Here is a 22713-nt window from a genome sequence, read left to right on the forward strand (position 1 = left end):
CTCCTTTTTTTTTGCCCATAGTGGTTTGGAAAAATCTGCCCTACTTGGGATCGTCATAGTTAGTAGTAGTTTTTAATTCCCAGGTTAAGAAGTACTAGATAATAGAAGGGGGATACAAGTTCATAGAGCTGATGCTCTCTAGCTTTCTGTAGCTTTCTTCTTTATCTATACATGCTCCTAGAAACATGGGAGACATACTAGCACCTGGTGTGAAAATTTGGAATTGTCAAAGAACTGAAAAGTCAGGGATTTTATCTAAGGTAGATTGCCATATTTTCACAAATGCTGGCCAAAGAAGTGAAACTCCTGGGTCAGAGATAGCAGACTCTGTTACTTTTATAGCACAACAAACAATATGAGCTTCAAGTTCATGGTGGTTCCCTTTGCTTCTCAAGTATCACAAAGGTTATGTGAATGGTCCAAGTGAATCCTGAACTCGTTTATATCACAGCTTAGGAACCCAAGCTTAGGAACTCCTAATCTTAAATCCCATGGATAGAGGAGCCTAGTGGGCTACAGTCCAGAGAGTCACAGAATAGTGGGACACAGTGTTTAGTAACTAAACAGCAACAAACAGCAGCAATATTTTATAATAGTGGGCAAGCCTATCTGCCTGACCTTTGCTCCAGAGAGAGCCATTGCTTTGAAGACAGACATCATCTCTGTATTTCAAGGCTGTTTCCTATAAACATCTCTGAAAGGATAAAGGCAGTCTGGGTCTCTTTTAAAACTGGAAATACAAGGACCCATGGAAAATTACCTGTAACAGGAAGTGATGAGTGTGAAAAGTCCTTGAGCTCTACATGTTCTTGGCTGTTCTACTCTTCTCTAGTTTTACCAGCTATAAATCAGGAGTTGGCAAGCTTTTTTGTAAAGGGGCAGATATTAAATATTTTAGACTTTGTTAGCCGTATGGTTTCATCATAACGACTCAACCTGTTATAGCAGGAAAGCAGCCATAGATTATATAATATGTAAATGGATAAACCTGGTTATGTTGCAGTAAGACTTGATGGATATTGAAATTTTAATTTCATGTAATTTTCATGCACCACAAATTTTTTTTCAACCATTTGAAAATGTAAAGCCCGTTCTTAGATTGTAGGTCATACAAAGATGGTGGTAGGCTGACTTTGGCCCACATGCCATAGTTTGCCAGCTGGTTTTATAAGATGAATTTCTAGGATATAATAGTTTGAATACGGTAGTCTTGCATATGAGAGATCATAATTAACATTTTATAGCAATTGATAGTTCTAAATTGTTGTCTCATAAATTGTTCCCAGATTAGCCTCAGAGTAAATCTGCAAGATAAGCATTGTTATCTTCATGTTATGATGAGGAAACTAATGCACAAAGAAGGTAGATGACATACTCAAATTCATAAAACTAGTTAAGTAACAGAGCCAAGACTGATTTTATTTTGTAATCTTTTCCCCATAATATGGTACAGTTTATGAAAGAGTATCATACCACTATATCTTTAATACCCATTTGTTGCCAGAATGTTTAGTTCAGTCCTATAAAAATTATAATGATAGTAATGGATGCTTATTTCTAATTTTATTTATTACTATCTTCTGCTGTCTAGCTTTGTTAATATTTGATAATTTGTACTTTGGGAAAAAACTAGATATAGGATGTGAAAGCATTTATTACAACGTTTGATAAAGATTTGGCAGTTGAACCATATGGTTTTTTATATATTATAATTTTTTCCCACATTTTCAGATAATAGTTCATTTTATTTTCAGATGTATACAATGAAACTAAACAATAAAGAGGAGCTTCACTGGTGATTCAGCAGTAAAGAATCCACCTGCCAATGCAGGAGATGTGGGTTCGAAGATCCCCTGGAGAGGGAGGTGGCAACCCACTCCAGTATTCTTGCTTGGGAAATCCCATGGACATAGGAGCCTGGTGGGTTACAGTCTATGGAGTCACAAAAGAGTGGACATAACTTAGCAACTAAACAACAACAAACAATGAAGAACCTTTTTCCCCTCCTAAATCATTTGTGTTCATGCTGAACTAATGTTTTATATGGTAGGTTTTATCCAAATTTAACATTTTCTCTAATAATGTACTTTTTGGATTGCTTCCTTATCAGGTGGTTGAAGATTATGCTGGAAGATGGCAGGTCCCTTTGCCACAGCTTCAGGTTCTTCAGACGGCACTTTGCTGTTTTACATCTGCCAGTGCATCATTCCCAGATGAATGTGAGCACGTACAATATGTTTTGAGTAGCCTTGCTTTGTAAGTACTCTTTACTTCTCATCAAAGTATTTTTTTTGATCTAAGAATTGGTTTTTGATTTTTTTTTTTTTTTTGCAGACAGAACCTTTCTTAAAGTCTTCCCTCAAAAAGAAATTTCCATTTCTTCATGTAAGGGTTTAGATTTAATTTTGAACATTTAGCCATAATTTTACTTTTAGCTTTAGAGTTAAATGGAATAGTTGTAAAGATTTTTAGATTTACTATTAGCACTTACCTTTCCTTTTTAATTCCCCAGAGTCTCTTGGCAAACTTTAATTGTAAGTCCCAGGAGCAGTTGAGGCCATCATAGTTAGCAGAGGGAACTTAAATCAGGTCAGAAAGAGGTTAGGAAACTTTGGTTTTTAAAAACACTTGTAAAGGACTTTGAGTTAAAGATCACAAATTGAGCACTTGGTATTTATCCTTTTTGCCTTCCTAGATCCTACTAAAGTAGTAAAGAAGTAGAGGGAAATACAGTGAAAAGAAAATAGAGAAGAGTCATCAGTGAATGAAAAGATTTCAGCAGTTTTGTTTGGGAAAGAAAATAGAGTGGTCTTTGAAACATGGCAGAGCAAGTCACCACTTAATTTTTTAAATTATTTTTGGTTCCTTAAATTAGACTCATATCACATTAGTGGGTTGTGAATTCATTTATCAGCACTGCAAAATACAACAGAAAATATCAGAGTGTGTCTCACAGAAAAAGTATTATTTTGTGCAACTCTTGTTGTTTTGTATATTTACTTTTATGTATGTGTATACTTTATTATTTGTAAAACATTTTTTGAAACTTATAGGTAGCTTATAAAACAAAATTATTCTAGCCTTGTAAGATGGGAGGAAGACTATCTGTCATGCCTCCCCCTTGGAATCCTAGGGAGGTATAGACTTTGAACATGCAAGGCATGAAATAGAGAGTAGGGAATGAGATACTTAGGGAGAATACAGATAAAGGAAATAATTGCAGTTTTTCCATTCAGGTTACTCACCAGACCTCAGGGCCTGTCAGGTGGGGAAACAGCATTGATACTTTCTTTTTTTCTCTAAAGAAATTAAATGACTTTGGAGCAGTGACCTTTGTATTCTGGCATTTAAAGGTTTTTCTTTGAGACAGCTACCTCATCATTTAATTACCCCAAAGAAAAAGCTTATCACCAAACTCTAAACATGCTCATAGGGTTCCCAATTAATCCTTAGATATTAATGGATATTCAAAAATTTTCAGACATTTGAGGGATGACTTCATCATGGAAAAAACACAATGAAAACAAACTTAAAAAATTCTGGGAGAAATACTGTTAATGTTGAAAACCAAAAAATGAGAAGGGAAATATAAAATCTATAATTTGCCTTTTCAGAGAGAGTTGAGATTTGTAGGACGTTAAAACAGCAATGTATCATGCTGTGTGAAAGGAATAATGAGATACCAAAAATAAGTTTGTGGAAATTAAGAAAATATGATGGTTAAAATTTAGAATTCTCTAGGGAGTTGGAAAGTTGAATAATCCAGAATGTAAAACAAAACCAAAATGAAGGAATGTGTCAGAAAAAAACTGATGCAGTGACCTCATGTAGGAGGTTCATTATTTAACTAGTTGGAGTTCCAGAAAGAGAATTTACAGAATATATGTTGGAGGAAATTTTCAGAGATACAATAAAATAATTTCCCAGAAACAAGTTTAAACTTCCAGACTGAAAGAGCCCGAGAACTGCTTAGTACATTGACTAGAAAAAAATACTCAGATAAATACATCATTTTGCAACTTAAAAATACCAAGAATGAAAAAACAGATTTGAATACCTTCTAGAGAGAAAAAACTAGGTCACCTAAAAAGAAACGAATATAAGATTGGTATCAATTTTCATACAACCAACAGTGGGTAGTAGAAAATAATTCAGTGTCTCTACAGTTTTAATGAGGACTTATTTTCAGTGTAGAATTTTATACTCATCCAAACTGTTCAGTATAGTATGAGAGTAGAAACAGCATTTCCAGGCATGTAGGACCTGAGAGATTGATTTGTCCACATTTTCTTTCTTAAGAAGTTATTAGAGAATGTGCTCCAGAAAAATGGGTTGTAATATAAAAAGATCATATGACAGTGGATCTAGAAAACAGTATTTTTTACTTAAGATAGAGAGGAGAAAAGTTCCAGGGTCACTGCCGAATAGTAGTTCTTACAGATAGGTCACTTCAAGAGCGAAGTATTCAGTAAGAGATTTGAAACTAACCTTGAGATTTTGGAACCATTTAAGGTAATAATATAAGCAGACAAGGTAAAGGAAATAAAAAAGCAATTAGATACTCCAGGAAAATTAAAAATAATCTGAATAGGAAAAGGATACAGAGTGATAACTCACTTACTTAAATATGCACTGAATGTTATTTATATAAATATTATTTATATATTCTTCATATACATGATGCTTAGGGTACTTTCCAGGTGGCCCTCGTGGGAAGGAACCCACCTGCCAATGCAGGAGACGTAACAGGCATGGGTTCAATCCCTGAGTTAGGAAGATCCCCTGGAGAATGGCATGGTAACCCACTCCAGTGTTCTTGCCTGGAGAATGCCATGGATAGAGGAGCCTGGCGGGTAATGGTCCTTAGGGTCACAAAGAGATATGACTGAAGTGACTTAGTGCACACGTACACACACACATACACACACACGATGCTTATTGACTTTAAGCTTATAAAAGCACAAATAGTTATAGTTACAGAACAGAGGAGAATTATTAGCCTTTCAGTGTAAGACTATTTAGTGGAAATTGTGAGTTGAAAATGAAGGACAAGAGCACTAATACCTTCCTTTATTTTGTATTTTACAAAATGGAGTTTCAGGAGTACAGGAAACCATAAATAAAAGTATAAGTAAAGTTACAAAGATAAATAATAGAGGAATAATAATGAATAACTGTTGGGAGGATGAAATTGGTTATGTGAGGAGTTAAATTCTTTTTTATCATAGCAAAAATTTAAGAGATAATAGTTGATCCATTTTGAGTTTATTTTTGTGTGCGGTGTTAGAAAGTGATCTAGTTTCATTCTTTTACAAGTGGTTGACCAGTTTTCCCAGCACCACTTGTTAAAGAGATTGTCTTTACTCCGTTGTATATTCTTGCCTCCTTTGTCAAAGATAAGGTGTCCATATGTGTGTGGATTTATCTCTGGGCTTTCTATTTTGTTCCATTGATCTATATGTCTATCTTTGTGCCAGTACCATACTGTCTTGATGACTGTGGCTTTGTAGTAGAGCCTGAAGTCAGGCAAGTTGATTCCTCCAGTTCCATTCTTCTTTCTCAAGATTGCTTTGGCTATTCGAGGTTTTTTGTATTTCCATACAAATCTTGAAATTATTTGTTCTAGTTCTGTGAAAAATGTGGCTGGTAGCTTGATAGGGATTGCATTGAATTTGTAAATTGCTTTGGGTAGTATACTCATTTTCACTATATTGATTCTTCTGATCCATGAACATGGTATATTTCTCCATCTATTAGTGTCCTCTTTGATTTCTTTCATCAGTGTTTTATAGTTTTCTATATATAGGTCTTTAGTTTCTTTAGGTAGATATATTCCTAAGTATTTTATTCTTTTTGTTGCAATGGTGAATGGAATTGTTTCCTTAATTTCTTTTTCTACTTTTTCATTATTCGTGTATAGGAATGCAAGGGATTTCTGTGTGTTGATTTTATATCCTGCAACTTTACTATATTCATTGATTAGCTCTAGTAATTTTCTGGTGGAGTCTTTAGGGTTTTCCATGTAAGATCAGAAACTATAAAACTCCTAGAGGAGAACATAGGCATAACACTCTCAGACATAAATCACAGCAGGATCCTCTATGATCCACCTCCCAGAATGCTGGAAATAAAAGCAAAAATAAACAAATGGGATGTAATTAAAATTAAAAGCTTCTGCACAACAAAGGAAAATATAAGCAAGGTGAAAAGACAGCCTTCTGGATGGGAGAAAATAATAGCAAATGAAGCAACTGACAAACAACTAATCTCAAAAATATACAAGCAACTTATGCAGCTCAACTCCAGAAAAATAAACGACCCAATCAAAAAATGGGCCAAAGAACTAAATAGACATTTCTCCAAAGAAGACATACGGATGGCTAACAAACACATGAAAAGATGCTCAACATCACTCATTATTAGAGAAATGCAAATCAAAACCACAATGAGGTACCACTTCACACCAGTCAGAATGGCTGCGATCCAAAAATCTGCAATCAATAAATGCTGGAGAGGGTGTGGAGAAAAGGGAACCCTCCTACACTGTTGGTGGGAATGCAAACTAGTACAGCCACTATGAAAAACAGTGTGGAGATTCCTTAAAAAATTGCAAATAGAACTACCTTATGACCCAGCAATTCCACTGCTGATGAGATGGATGAAACTGGAGCCGATTATACAGAGTGAAGTAAGCCAGAAAGAAAAACACCAATACAGTATACTAACACGTATATATGGAATTTAGGAAGATGGCAATGACGACCCTGTATGCAAGACAGGAAAAAAGACACAGATGTGTATAACGGACTTTTGGACTCAGAGGGAGAGGGTGGGATGATTTGGGAGAATGGCATTCTAACATGTATACTATCATGTAAGAATCGAATCGCCACTCTGTGTCTGACGCAGGGTGCAGCATGCTTGGGGCTGGTGCATGGGGATGACCCAGAGAGATGTTATGGGGAGGGAGGTGGGAGAGGGGTTCATGTTTGGGAATGCATTAAGAATTAAAGATTTTAAAATTTAAAAAATAAAAAAATTTTAAAAAAAGAGATAATAGTTAAAATTGGTAAATCAAGAAATACTAGCAAAGCTTATTGTCAGTAACTATTAAAAGTGCTGAAGTTGTTAATTCTGGAGCATCGGCAGTAAGAGACAGGGTTGAAGTGTTTCTGTACACTTAGAATTTTTAAATCTCGAAGATGTGTAGACTTCATATATATAAACTTTATGGTTTTTTGATTTATGTATATGATATATACATATAAATTTTAAAGAGAGCATGTATATTATGCTTCTTTAAAAGTTTATGTGTATTTAAAGTCATAGGAGCTATGTGAAGTGATGGATATATTAACTGGCTTAACTATGATTACTCTTGTATGCTTTAAATATATACAATTTGTATTTGTCAGTTTTACCCTGCTGCTGCTGCTCCTGCTGCTGCTAAGTTGCTTCAGTCGTGTCCAACTCTGTGCGACCCCATAGACGGCAGCCCACCAGGCTCCCCTGTCCCTGGGATTCTCCAGGCAAGAACACTGGAGTGGGTTGCCATTTCCTTCTCCAGTGCATGAAAGTGAAAAGCGAAAGTGAAGTCGCTCAGTCATGTCTGACTCGTAGCGACCCCACAAACTATTAGGGAAATATTAGGACTTCTTGACTATAATTGACAAATCTTTACCCAGGCTAGTTTAAACAAAATAAGAATGGTGTGGAGCAATTTATTAGATGACTAAACCATGGAAAAGCAAGGACTAGAACTAGTTTCAGGATTTTCTGAATTCAGAGAATAAAATATCTAGAATTGGTCACTTTCCATCACTCCTTTTTTGGCTTCATTCTCTTGGGCTTCTGACAATTCTGGGATTAAGTTACTTTTAACCAAAAGAAAAGAAACCCTCTGCTCCCACTTCTGTTTCCCAAAACATTTTGGGAACTCAGGCCTGGCTGAGGTTATTTGCCTGTTGCTTGAAGTAATCACTGTGTTGAGGAGAGTGTGATAAGAGTTTTGCCTGTCTGATAGTAAATACACCCCATAGCCAGGGGGAAAAGGGGAAAGGAGGATGCTACATTGGCTACCACGTAAGGACCATTGACTTATTGGAAGGTAAGGAGTTTATTCAAGAAGTGAATGAGGTAGTGAGATAGAGAGCTGGCTAGGTAGGTAGACAAAAATAATGGATGTCATTTCAAAAAATATTTTTATATGATACTTTGAAAGCTACCAAAACATTTTCAATTATTCTCTGCTGATTTCTGAAGAGAAAAAAATAAATACTGAAAGAAACAGATTAATTTTAAACAAGAAGTACTATTTTTGATTCAGTGTTTATTTGTATTATTTCTCCCAATTTGGATTACTTCACTTTCATCTATATAATATTTCATATTTTTATTGTAATGTGAAAATGCTTTTAAAGTTTTCAAAAGTACTTAAACAGATTTTTAAACTCATTTGTTGACTTTTATTCCTTGCTAGCTTTTTTTTTTTTTACTACACATGAAAAGAATAATGTATTAAGCAAAAGTAAATCTTATCTAAGATGGACAGTGCTAGGCAAAAGAAAGTAAATTATCTTAGTGGTGTGTTAAATAGTAATGTTTCATATAGGGGAAACTTTCTGCATTATTTGAATTTACTTTAGCAGAAAAGATAATTGTATTTTTAATACCAGAAAAAAAAAATGGACAAATAACCACATGGTGGTACCATTAAAAGAATAGTGAGTCTGTAACAGTGTTCTATTTTATTGAAATATTTGAGCCAGAAAACTATTCCAACAATTATTCTATAGTTATTCATTCATTCCTTCTGTAAATCTCTGTGCTTCATTCTAAGAGATAAAATAGAAAATAAGAGATGAAGTCTAGTTTTAAAGATCTTACAGACTTACTACATAAGCAACTCCAGTAGCATAAGTATAAAACAATTACATGGTATAGTGAGAGAATATAACAGGGGACCTGACTTGGTCTTGGAGGTCAGGGAAAATATGCTTGGTGAACTAATACTTTAGCTAAATTTTAAAGGAATGATGGGAGTAAAATAAATAAAAGAGCAAAAGAAACTTCCAGGAATGGCAAACAGAATGTTCAGGGTGCTTTGCCAGGATGTCAGGATATTAATGTATTTCACTATAACTCATATTTGTTTGTAGAATTCTTACTAAGATATATATCATGTATTTTCCTAGTTTTATTCACTTAAAAAATGTACAGGCAAGCTAAAGTAGTAGTATCTATAACATGTCTTATGCTAATATATATTATATATAATATGTTAAAGTCACTATATTCTCTGGTAGTATTGTCCCAGTCTATATGTGTTCACTTTCATAAAAACCAATACACACCTTGTAAATTAATACATATGTGAAGATATACCTTCTATAGGCTGGGAGATTCTAAAATCTATAATTTTTCTAAGATATTCTTTACAGAGAAGAAACTGGATTCTGTTTTTTGGATTCTTACCAGAGTGTTGTGGTTTTTTTTTTTTACATTCTACAGAAATGAATAGTCATGTAGGGAATTTTCTTAAATGGACTAATTATAATTTTTATCTGGGTTGACTTTCCTTGTAAGCTGTATTTTCTAAAGAAATGAAAATTTTACTGTGTGTGTACATGTGTGTTGGCAGTAAAAAGGACCTCAAATTAATTCCTTGTTATAGATAAGAAAACTGAGACCTGAGAAGTTCAGGGATTTTTGCACATCTAAGCTAATTAAATTCTGTTTATTTTTTCCTATCGTTTTCTTGTTTTAGATCAGTTAAATATTGGTTTCTAAGTTTTCCAAGTAGAACAAAGCCAAACACCTTTAACTAAGTGGGCCTTCAGACAATGTAAACTTTATCAGTTTTATATAAAAGCAAACTTTAATGCTGCCTTTCTAGCCTCTTTTATCTGGGCAGAAAGTAAATGTTCATAATTTCAGCATTCTAGGCAGGGTTCAGTAATGGAAGTAATAATTTGCTTGGCAGCCATTAGGTCTAAAAGGACCCACATGATCTACTGGAGGCAAGAACTAGTTCAGCTAGCAGCATTTAGTATATAAACCAGCAAACATGAAAAGTATATATGCCTTTAAAAAATAAAAAAATAAAAAGTATATATGCCAATTTACATAGGGAGAGAAGATCAAAGGGCCTTCTTTTTCATGGAACTAAGTGGGTATACCCTGCCTCTTAATAAGAGTGGCTAGACTGTCATGGGCCACACATATAATGAGAGATCAGAGACCATTTCTGATTATGTTGCTGTATTGTACCACACTTCAAACATAGGCTTTGAGCCTAACTTCAGTCTCTACTGTGTTAAACCATGTTTTATTTGGTTGTATTTATGACTTAAGGCCAGGTTTCAACTAATTTAAGGGATAGCCTAGAAATCAAAGGAAGAAAGGCTAATTCTAAAGGACTTTTTTTTTTTTTTTTTTTGCGGGGGGTGGTGGGGTGTGATGGTAGGCCCCACAAATGGGGAAGGGAATGGCAACCGAATCCAGTATTCTTGCCTGGAGAATCCCATGGACAGAGGAGCCTGGTGGGCTACAGTCCATTGGGTCACAAAGAATTGGACACGACTGAGTGACTAAATAACAACAAAGGCTCTGTTAAAGCTGTTAGTTTTGTAGGCCTCAGTCAGTATATCCTTTCTCTACAACATGTAACACTTCTATTACTTCTTGACTTTCCAACTATTTTGAACCCTCTCCAATTTTGTATTCATTATCTTTACTAATCATTTGTGGCAGGTGAACTTTATTTATTTTATAGAGAAATGAAGATTGTCTAGCCTTCTATTGCTTCATTTTCTCTAAGGAAGAAATCCCTTTTGAGCTCACTGGGGGTCTTAATTAAATTCCCTTATTAAATTCTCTCAACATTGTTTTTTCTTTGCTATTACATTAGAATATTTTGCTTTCAGGATTTGTCATGTTTAAAGTCAAATTAGACAAACCTATATGCATTTACTTACATTGACCATGTTTAAATGTTCAGCATTTCATTTGGTGGTATATGTGGACTGGTATCTTTTTTCCTTGTAATTTTGGTTTTTATTACTCCTTTTGTTAATTTTGGAGTGAAGCTGTTGAGACTGTAGTCATCTTAAAGGCAAAAAGATATAGGGATTATTAACTGGTATATTTGTTTTGGCAGAGGTGAAGTGATCAGATGACATCCTCTATTCTCACCTGTAGTACCTATTAAAATCTAGAAGGATGAATGTGTGTAGTTTTAAAAATGGTATTTATATTTTTCTAACTAAAGGAAGGAAAGCTTGATAATTCTTTTGATTTCCTTCCCATAGTAGCTTTGGTTGACAGAACTAGACTATATCATTATACTGTTGGCTTTCACTGTGGAATGAAGTCAGAAAAAAAAACAAAAAACAAATAAGAAATACATCTTTGGTTTTTGAAAATTTGACAAAATTTTGCTCATTGTCCTTATACAGAAATTGTAAACTCCCTCAGGTGCACCCAGATGCATAAAGCACATATTAATAGATCTAAAGGGAGAAATAGGCAAGCGATACAATAGTAAAGGACTTTAATTAATCGGTGGATCATCCAGACAAAATCAATAAGGTAGCATTGGCTTTGAATGACACTTTAGACCAGATATACTTAACAGACATACAGAATATTCTATCTAAAAGCAACAGAATACACATTCTTCTTAAATGCATAGGATAGATAGATCATATGTTAGTCCGTAAAACAAGTCTTAAAACATTTAGAAAAATGAAATCATATCAAATCATATCTTTTCTAACTACAATGATATGAAGGTGGAAATCAATTACAAGAAGAAAATTGGAAAATTCACAGATATATGGAGATTAAACAACATGCTACTGACAGTCAAAGAACAAATCAAAGAAAATTTAAAAGTACTGAGAAAAGTGAAAATGGAAATACAGCATATCAAAACTTATGGTATATGGCAGGAGTTCTCAGGGGAAAGTTCATAGCAATAAATATTTACATCAAAGAAAAAAAAAGATCTCAAACAGTGTTGCCTCACTTTATATTCCTAGGAATCAGAACAAGAACAACAAATGAAGCCCAAAGTCAGTAGAAGGGAATGAATGAATGTGAAATCGCTCAGTCGTGTCCAACTCTTTGTGACCCCATAGACTATAGTCTACCAGGCTCCTCTGTCCATGGGATTTTCCAGGGAAGAGTACTGGAGTGAGTTGGCATTTCCTTCTCCAGAGGATCTTCCTGACAAAGGGATCGAACCCACGTCTCCTACATTGTAGGCAGATGCTTTATCATCTGAGCCACCAGGGAAGTCAGTAGAAGGGAACATGTAACTAAAGATGAGTGGAACTAAATGAAATAGAAACTAAAAAGATGGATGAAACTAAGAGCTGGGTCTTGGAGAAGATAAAATTAACAAACTTTCAACTAGACTCACCAAGAAAAAAAGAGAGAGGACTCAAAGTCAGAAACAAGAGGAGTTGTTATAGCCAATTCCACAGAAATGAAAAGGATCATCGGAGACTACAGTTGTCTCACTGCGTATTCCAGGATTTCCCCAGATATACCAAAATCCACAGATGCTCAAGTCCTTTATATAAAATAACATGGTATCTGCAATCATCTCTAGATTATTTATAATATATAGTACAGTGTAAATGCTATGTAGATCACTGTAAATACAGAGTAAAAACTATGTAAATCACTGCTGCTGCTGCTAAGTCACTTCAGTCATGTCTGACTCTGTGTGACCCCATAAACAGCAGCCCACCAGGCTTCACCATCCCTGGGATTCTTCCAGACAAGAACACTGGAGTGGGTTGCTAGTGTTCAGCAAATTCAAGTTTTGCTTTTTGGAACCTTCTGGAATTTCCCTTCCCTTCCAGTATTTTCCATATGTGGTAGACTGAATCCATGGATGTGTTGTGTGTGTTGTACCTATGGATAAGGAGGCCTGTATGTACTATGAAGAATTATACCCCAATAAATTGAAAAACTGAAGAAATTGATAAATTCCTATAAACATAGTGCCTACTAAGAGTGAATCATGAAGAAATAGAAAATCTGAACAGTACAGTTATAGTAAGATTGAATCAGTAATTCAGAACCTCTCAACAAACAAAAACTCAGGACCAGACAGTCTTACTGGGAAGCTCTTCCAAATATTCAAACAATTAATACAAATCTTTCTCAAACTCACCCAAAAATAGAAGAGAACGGGATACTTCCAGACTCATTTTATGAGACCAACATTACCTTAGTATCAAAACCAGACAAGGATATCATGAAAGAAAATTACAGACCAATGTCCAGTGAAAACATGTATAAATCCTCAATCAAATATTAGCAACTATACATTAATTGTTGCAATAGTACATTAAAATTTTGACAGAAATAGAACTAACCATTCCTAAAATTTGTATGGAACCACAAAAGACCCTAAATAGGCAAGGCGACTTGAGAAGGAAAAAGCTGAAGGCATCATACTTCCTAATTTCAAATTACAGTTGACCCTTGAACAATGTGGAAGTTAGGGGCACCAACTCTCCCATCCACTGTGTAGTGAAAAGTAACTTTACCATCAGCCCTTGTATTTGAAATCCACATCCACGGATTTCAACCAACCAAAGATTGTGTAGTACTATAGTATGTATTTAGGGGAGAAAAATCCAGGTATAAGTGGACCTGTGCAGTTCAAGGATTGTTCAAGGGTCAACTGTATGTTACAAAATTATAGTAATCGAAACAGTATGGTACAGACATAAAAGCAGACATATAGGTCATCGAACAGGATAGAGAGCTCAGAATTAACCAACACATATATAGTCAATTAATTTATAACACAGGAGCCCAGAACATACAGTGGGGATTGGAGAGTCTCTTTAGTAAATGGTTTTGGGAAAACTGGACAGCAAAATGCAAAAGAATAAAACTGGACCATACACAAAAATCAACTAACAGTGGATTAATGAATCAAATGAAAGACCTGAAACTATCAAACTCCCAGAAGAAAACACAAGTGGTAAGTTTTTTGATGTTGTTCTTAGTGATATTATTTTTTTAACTTGACACCAAAAGCAAATGAAACAAAAGGAAAAATCAACCTGTAGGACTCTATGAAACTAAAAAGTTCCTGCACAGCAAAGGTAACCATCAATAAAATGAAAAGCAACTTTATTGAATGAGAGAAAATATTTGAAAATTATATGTCTGAGAAGGGGTTGTTATGCAGAATATAAAAGTGTAAAGAATGCATATAACTCAACAGCAAAAAAGAAAAACCAGATTTTAAAAAATGGGCAGATAAGAATAGATAGTTTCACAAAGAAGACATGAAGATGGCCAGCAGGTATATGAAAATGTGTTCAACATCACTCATCAGCAGGGAAATGCAAATCAAAACCACAATGAGATATCACCTCACATTTGTTAGAGTGGCTATTATCAAAAAGACAAGAAGTAATAAGCATTGCAAGGATGTGGAGAAAAGGGAATTATTGTGCACTGTTTTGGGGAATGTAAATTGGTACCACCACTATGGAAAGCACTGCTATGGAAGCTCCTCAAAAAGTTAAAAAACTACCATATGGTATAGCAATTCAATTTCTGGGTATTAATATGAAAGAAACAAAACTATTAGTTCAAAAAATATCACCACCCCTATGTTCATGGCTGTATTATTTGCAGTAGCCAAGATATGAAAGCAACCTAAATGTCCATCAGTACAGAAAAGGATAAAGAGATGTGATTTGTATGTATATGTGTATTCATATGTCTATAAACACTAACTCATCAGCCATAAAAAAGAATGCAGTTTTGCCATTTGTGACAATATGTATAGACTTTGAGGGTATTATGCTAAGTTAGATAAGTCAGACAAACACCATAATGATTTGTGTTGTGGAATCTAAAACAAAACTGAACTCAGAGAACAGATTTAGTGGTTGCCATAGATGGGGGTTGAGGGTAGGCCAAATGGGTGAAGATGGTTAAGAGGTTATACAAACTCCAGTTATAAACATGTTATTGGATGTATGTATATCTTGGTGACTAATATTTCATTATAAATTTGTAAGATGCTAAGAGAGTGGATCTTACAAGTTCTTACCATAGGGAAAAACACTGTGGCTATCTATATGTGGTGACGGATGTTAAGCTAGACTGTTGTGATCGTTTTGCAATATATGCATGTATTGAATTATCACATTATATACCTGAAACTAATATAATGTTAGCTGTATCCAGAATGAAAGTACTAAGACACACTCATATTTTAAAAATATTTCATGAAAATAAATTTGTCACTTATCTTGGCTGTATCCTATTGGTTATATTTTTCTTAAGCCATTGACTTTTGAAAAAGTTTTCCATTCTAATTTTGGAACTGGGGGGATGCAATATAATTTCCTGCTGGTGATATAGGGAATAATCACAAGTAAATTTATTTTTGTCTCCTGTCTTCTTTTTGATTAAGATAGGTTTATATTGTTGTTTAGTCGCTCAGTCGTGTCCTACTCTATTGCAATCCCATGGTCTGTAGCCTGCCGGATTCCTCTGTCCGTGGGATTTCTCAGGCAAGAATACTGGAGTGGGTTGCCATTTCATTCTCCAAAGATAGGTTTAGTAGGTGAAGATAAATTTATAAGTTACAGGTAAGATTTATAGGTTATTTAAATTAAGATCTAATTAGGGAAATGTAAATCATGCTAGATAATTCAGTAGAGGGAATTTAATTTAATTTATAGAACCAGTTTCATAGTTGTTGGGAGATCTGAGAGAACAGACCACGGAGAAGAGGAACCTAGACTTAGCAGCTAGTAGTTAAGTTGCCGTTTCCCTGGAAATAGAAGGACAGAGGAACAAAGATGGAATGCTAGAACTCAGGGGCTGGAGATGGTTGATGAGGGGAAGATGTATTGACCTTTGTGAGGGGAGACCTTGGAAGAGATATAATTACTTCTAACTAGGACCCAGAAGAAGAGCAGCAGGGAAAGACCTCTTACTGGTCCCTTCCTCCTTCAATTTTCTACCACTGCCTCCTTGGTCAAACCTAATCATTAAGCAGTTGCCTTCTGCATAACTTGACAGAGATGTCTGGGGTTTCTACCCTCCTCAGTTTAGGTAATAAAAATGTATTGAGAAGTCCTGGGATGGTGGTTATTGCCTCCCAACCTTGAAGGAGGAACCTCCACTGTAGGAAGTCACTGAAAAATAACATGCTGTTCCAACACCTCCGGCCAGCACAGTGAGGAGGAAAGTCATTCCTCTGAAAATGAGTCAGCCTTCATTTATCCAAGAAGGGTGGAGAAGACTGGAGCAGAGAGGACCATCACTTGAACTGGGGGCAGGGTGGGGTTTGCTGGACCCCAAGCTGACTCCTCAAACACCAAGAAAGGGGGAGATTCTCTTTTCTTCTCTAGCGGCAAACTCCTCTTACCCTTTATAAAGCTTCCCTGGGTGAAGCTTTCATCCTGTAGGTTCCTCACAATGTTGTCAGCATTCAGACAGATATGATACTGTGGTGTGGTGTGCTGATTGTCACGGAGATGAAAGACCTCTGTTTCTGAAAGGTATTTCTACTGATTTTATATTTGGTTGACAGGATTTTTTACCTTAGTACTTTAAAAGGTGTCTGTCCATTGTTTTCTGGCTTGTGTGATTCTTTTTTTTTTTTTTTCTGATGAAAAGTCTGGCATCCTTATTTTTGTTTCCCTGTATATAATGTACCCTTTGGGGGAGCTGTTTTTAAGATTTTCTTTGTATAATTTTTTAAGTTTTGAGTAGGTGGTATAATACATGTTTGTGGTTCAAAATTCAAGAGGTATGGTGAACACACAAAGAGATATTGTTCAATTTATATCCTTCAATTTTGTTTACAGTAGAAACGTCCTCAAGTTTCCATTTCCATAGGCAATCAATGTAATCATTTTCTTGGGTTTCCTTCCAAAGATATTTTATGCATATACAAAAAAAAAATCACGTTTGCTTTTCCTCCATTTTACAAAAATGCTAAAAGGTGCTATAGTATGCACCCTTTCTTCATTTGGATATCTTTTCCCGTTACAGAGGACTATCATCGGTCATTAAATTGACTGTAGAGTATTTAAATGTTTTGGATATGTAAAAGTTTTAACTAACTGGCACTCTGTTAATGAGTGTTTAGATTTTGTTCCAGTCTATTGCTATCAAGCAGAGAAGGCAATGGCACCCCACTCCAGTACTCTTGCCTGGAAAATCCCATGGACGGAGGAGCCTGGTAGGCTGCCGTCCATGGGGTTGCGAAGAGTTGGACATGACCGAGTGACTTCACTTTCACTTTTCACTTTCATGCACTGGAGAAGGAAATGGCAACCCACTCCAGTGTTTTTGCCTGGAGACTCTCAGGGACAGCAGAGCCTGGTGGGCTGCCATCTGTGGGGTCGCGCAGAGTCGGACACAACTGAAGTGACTTAGCAGCAGCAGCAGCAGCATTGCTATCAAGAACCCTTTATCAACAACCCCTTAATTAATTGCCATGTATGAATGGCCCTAGGAATATATACAGCTATATTTTGTTTTGTTGCATTTTGCTTTATTTGATTCATAGGTAACTATTTTACAAATTGAAGGTTTCTGGCAACCTTGCATTGAGCAGTTCTGTTAGTGCTCAACAGAATTTGCTCATTTCATGTCTTTGTCTTATTTTGGTAATTCTCACAGTGTTTCACACTTTTTTATTATTATTATATTTGTTATTATCATCTGTAATCAGTGATCTTTGATGTTACTGGTACAGCTCACTGAAGACTCACATGATGGTTAGCACTTTTTAGCCATATTTTTAAATTAAGGTATATGCAGTTTTATGGATAATATTGTTGCACACTTAATGGACTACATAGTATAGTGTAAACATAAATTTTATATGCACTGGAAAACCAAAAAAATAAATTTTGTGTCTTGCTTTATTGCAATATTTGCCTTATTGTGGTGATCTGGACCTGAATCTGAAATATCTGACTTCAGGGATTTTTACATATTGTACAGGTATCCTGGGAGTAGAATTGCTGGATCAGAGAATGTTAGGTTTATCATTTTGATAGTGCCAAATTTCCTCTGTTTAAGTTGAACCAATATACAATATTGCCAGCAATATAAGATGGGACCTGTTTCCCTACCTCTCTGTTAATGCGGCATTTTATTAATTTTTAAGATTATGACAATTCAAACTTACACAGAATTAAAAGGAATAGTATAATGAACTGCCCATCACCAGCTTTAATAATTATGAATATATCATTAGCCTTCTTTTATCTCTACCGCTACACTTCTTACCCACTGCTGGTTATCTCTTTTATACCTTTATTGAGGCATAATTTCCAATAAGTTCTTGCAGTTTAAGTATTATTAATCGATCCCTGGGTAGGGAAGATCCCCTGGAGAAGGAAATGGCAACCTACGTCAGTATTCTTATCTGGGAAATCCTATGGACAGAGGAGCCTGGCAGGCTATAGTCCATGGGGTCACAAAAGAGTAAGATATGATTTAATGACTAAACAACAACAGCAAATGATTTACAGTAAATTTATAAAGCTTTGCAGCCATTACTACAATCCAGTATTACTACGATTCTCCACCCCTAAAATATCCCTCTTGCATACTTTCAAACAATCCTTAGTCTCTCCCCAGCCCAAGGAACATCTGTTTTCTATCTTAATATTAATAGCTGCTATACCTAGACATTCCATGTAAATAATATATCACAACATGCAGGCTTTTACATATGAGTGCTTTCATTTAGAATAATGTTTTTGAAGTTCATGTTTTAGCACATCAGTAGCTCATTCATTTTTGTGCTGGATAGTAATCCATTTTATAGATCCAGTACAATTTGTAAATCTAGTAACTGATGGATATTTGGACTGTTTGCAGTTTTTTGGCTATGAACATTTGTGTACAAGTGGACAAATGTTTTTATTTTCTTTGACTAGATATTTAGGGATGGAATTGCAATATCCTATGATAGTGTTGTAGGCTTCCTTGATAGCTCAGTTGATAAAGAATCTGCCTGCAATGCAGGTGACCCCGGTTCTATTCCTGGGTCAGGAAGATCCCCTAGAGAAGGGATAGGCTACCCAGTCCAGTATTCTTGGGCTTCCCTTGTGGCTCAGCTGGTAAAGAATCCACCTGCAATGTGGAAGACCTGGGTTTGATCCCTGGGTTGGGAAGATCCTCTGGAGAAGGGAAAGGCTACCCACTCCAGTATTCTGGCCTAAAGAATTCCACTGGCTGTATAGTCGATGGGGTTGCAAAGAGTCGGACACAACTGAGCGACTTTTACTTTCGTAATAGTGTTAGTCACTCAGTCGTCCAGTTCTTTGCGGCTCCATGCAAGAGGAGCCTGGTGGGCTCCTGTGTCTGTGGAATTCTCAGGCAGGAATACTGGAGTGGGTTGCCATTCCCTTCTCCAGGATATCTTACCACCTCAAGAATCGAACCCAGGTCTTCTGCATTGCAGACAGAGTCTTTATGTTTAACATAGAACTGCCAAACTCTTTCTAAAGTGACTGTATCTTTAAAATTCTAACCCACTATCTATAAGGGTTTCAGTGTCTCCACATGTTCACTGACAAACTTACTATTTATCTTTTCCATGATAGCTATTCTAGTAGTTGCATAATGGTATCTCAGTTTTGGTGGATTTCCTCAGTGCTGTTGATGGTAAATCTTTTCATGTACTTTTCTTCGGTGCCTGTCTTCTTTAGTAAAATGTCTATTCTAATCTTTTGCCCATTTTTAAATTGGATTATTTACTTTATTGAGTTTTAAGGGTTCTTTATACTAGTTATACATTCTTTATCAGATATGTGATTTGTAAATACTTTTCCCTATACTGTGGCTTACCTTTTCATTTTCTTATTGGTGTCTTTTGATCTTTTGAAGTTTATTACTGGTTTTAAGAGATTTGATTGTAATTTTACACAGTAGTTTCTCTCACATTTCTTACTCTTAAGCTTCTTGGAGGTTTGGGTTTGTACTTTTTTCCCAAATTTGTAAAATTCCTTTGAGAATTTTTTTAGAAATGACCATTATGTTTTCTTGAAGGACACCACTTGAAGGAAATCCACAGTTGACTCACATATTACTGACTGTTCTTTTCATTTTTTTCAGTCTTTGTGTGTGTTTTGACACTGTCTTCTGCAGTCCAATCTGACATTAATCCCATAAAATGTATTTTCCATCTCAGACATTGTATTTTTTTATTTATAAAAGTTTCAGTTGGGTCTTATGTGTTCTGTTTCTCTGTTTAACATGATTATTCTTTACCTCAGGAGTTGGCAGACTGTGGCCCATGGGGTCAAATGCTGTCCATAGCTCTTTCTGTTTTCTTTTTTAATATGGCTCCCAAGCTAGACATACTATATTTTTAAGCAGTGGTATTAAAAAAAAAAGTGACGTTGGTGGCAGTGGGGATGGGGAAGGGGGGAGGAAAAAAAAATGGGAGGGAGACCTTAATGTGGCTCAGAAAGCCTAATATATTATCTGACAACCCAGGCTCCACCTTCAACACAATATGACAGCGGAGGAATTTGAAGCCAGTGGTGCACTGAAGGTCATGATAGCAACAACCCACATGATAGCAATAACACAAGCCCACTTAACTCATGACTAGATTTATTTAAATGCCCCACAATAAAGGCTAGCAGAAGAAAAGGCATGTCATTTTCCAGGCACCAGTTTTATTAGTATCTGTCTTTACTTTCATAATCATGAAGTCTAGCTTTCAGCCAAGAATTATGGACACATGAAAAAGAAAAAGAAAAAATAATGCACTATCAAGGGACAAAGCAGGTTGTAGAAACAAATTCACATATAAAGATCTAGTGGTAAAAGTGGATAACATGGTTGAAATATATTGAGAATTTCAACAGAGAGCTAGGACACTTTAAGAAAGATTCAAATGGAAATGCTGAAAATAAAAAATACAGTAACAGATGAAGAATGCCTCTGATGGGCTCATCATAGAGTTGGCACAATACAGTTAAGGAAAGAATAAATGAACTCAAGTGTAGGTCAAAAGAAATTACCTAAACTAAATGACAAGCAGAAAAAAAGAAAATAGAACAGAGGGTCTAAGAACTTTAAGAAAATATGAACCTGTATAGCATAAGTTTGTTAGAATCCCAGAAAGAGAAGCAAAATGAGGCAGAAGAAATACAAGACAGTAGCCATGAATTTTTTCAAATATACTGAAAGACATTAAACCATAGATCTAAAAATCTCAGAACAAAGAACAACAAACAGAATAATTTTAAACTCTCTCTCAGCCTGCCACCTATATCACCTAGATGTGTCACATTTAAACTCAGAAAATCACAGAAAAAATCTTGAAGGCCACCAGAGAAAAAAGACATTACCTAATTTAGAATACCACAGCAGACATTTCAGAATCTACGTAAGCCAGAACATAGTCAAGTGACATCTCTAAAGTACTGCAGGAACAAGTCTTCCAACTGTTAATTCTTGAGGGAGAAATGAAGATGTGTTCAGGGAAGCAAAAGCTGAAAGATTTTATTCCCAGAAGATGTGAACTACAAAATGATGCAGCACAAGTATGATGCCAGACAGAAAATCTTCAGTATTCTTATGCTGCTCCTGACTTCTGAATCATGATTAAGAAAAATTTCTCTATAACCAAGTTGGATGTGATTATTTCTGATATTTGCATTAATTTTTTGATCCAGTTTGAATTTTTTCTTATGTTTGGAAGTTGGAGTGGAGCAGTTTTGTCTTTTAATACTGGGCTATCCGATATGAAGCCAACATTTTCCCTGATTTGAGATGCTGCTTTTGTCACATATTCACTTCTCCCGTGCAACTGTCCTGTTTTTTGATTTTCCATTAAATTTCATTAGGCTGTTTGTTAACATGCCAATATAATGCTGGTTCAATTATAAAGCTTTCAAATGTTTTAATATTTCAAAATGTTTTCATATTGGCTAGTTGCTTTTCATTGCTCATGCTGTTTCATGGTTTTCATGGATACTCAGTTTTATAATCAACTTTCTACGTTCAGGTATACAAATATATAAATTATGAGAACTTAGTACTGAAATATATATTTTTTTATGCTTTTTATCTTCCTTCAGCTCAAGAGCACTAGAACACAAAGACTGAAACTTCTCATTCCAGTTTTAATGCTATTGATGTTATATATTTTTACTATGATTTTTAAAAGCCCAGATGAAATTATTATTATTGCTTCATGCTGTCAAATTTTTTAGTCATTATATGTTTACTAATTTGCATTAGTGAATTAGCATCTGCTTTCCTCATGGCTCAAGCAGCAAAGAACCCACCTGCCAATGTAGGAGGCACACAAAACGTGAGTTGCTAGTTTGATACCTGGATCCCCTGGAGAAGGAGATGGCAACCCATTCCACTGTCCTTGCCTGGGAAATCCTATGGACAGAGGAGCCTGGCGGGCTATACTCCATGGAGGCGCAAAAGAGTTGGACAGAACTGAGCATACATACACTTTACTAATTTGCCTCTTAGACTCTTCTTGCTCCTTTAATTTCCCATGTCTTTTAACTAGTCTATTTTTTTTTGGTTGTTTATACATTGTTCTTTGGCGTTTTATAAATACTGTGATTAGGTAGGTATAGAGTAATCATTATGGAAATTTCTTGGGCTTTCTAGATCTGATATCTTTTATCAGTTATAAAAAATTCTTACCTAGTTTTT

General features: G+C 35.4%; 1 protein-coding gene across 2 annotated transcripts in view; it reads left to right on the plus strand.

The window, feature by feature from the left end:
• The window catches only part of ZNF654 (zinc finger protein 654), a 91337-nt gene that overhangs the window by 26408 nt on the left and 42216 nt on the right, over positions 1-22713 (plus strand). For both annotated transcript variants that reach the window (XM_069578844.1, XM_069578833.1), the window contains exon 2: positions 2111-2256. In XM_069578844.1, coding sequence (XP_069434945.1) covers positions 2111-2256 — 146 coding nt within the window. The remainder of the gene's footprint in view (positions 1-2110; positions 2257-22713) is intronic.

The sequence above is a fragment of the Ovis canadensis genome, chromosome 1 (assembly GCF_042477335.2).
Source record: "Ovis canadensis isolate MfBH-ARS-UI-01 breed Bighorn chromosome 1, ARS-UI_OviCan_v2, whole genome shotgun sequence".
Taxonomy (NCBI): domain Eukaryota; kingdom Metazoa; phylum Chordata; class Mammalia; order Artiodactyla; family Bovidae; genus Ovis; species Ovis canadensis.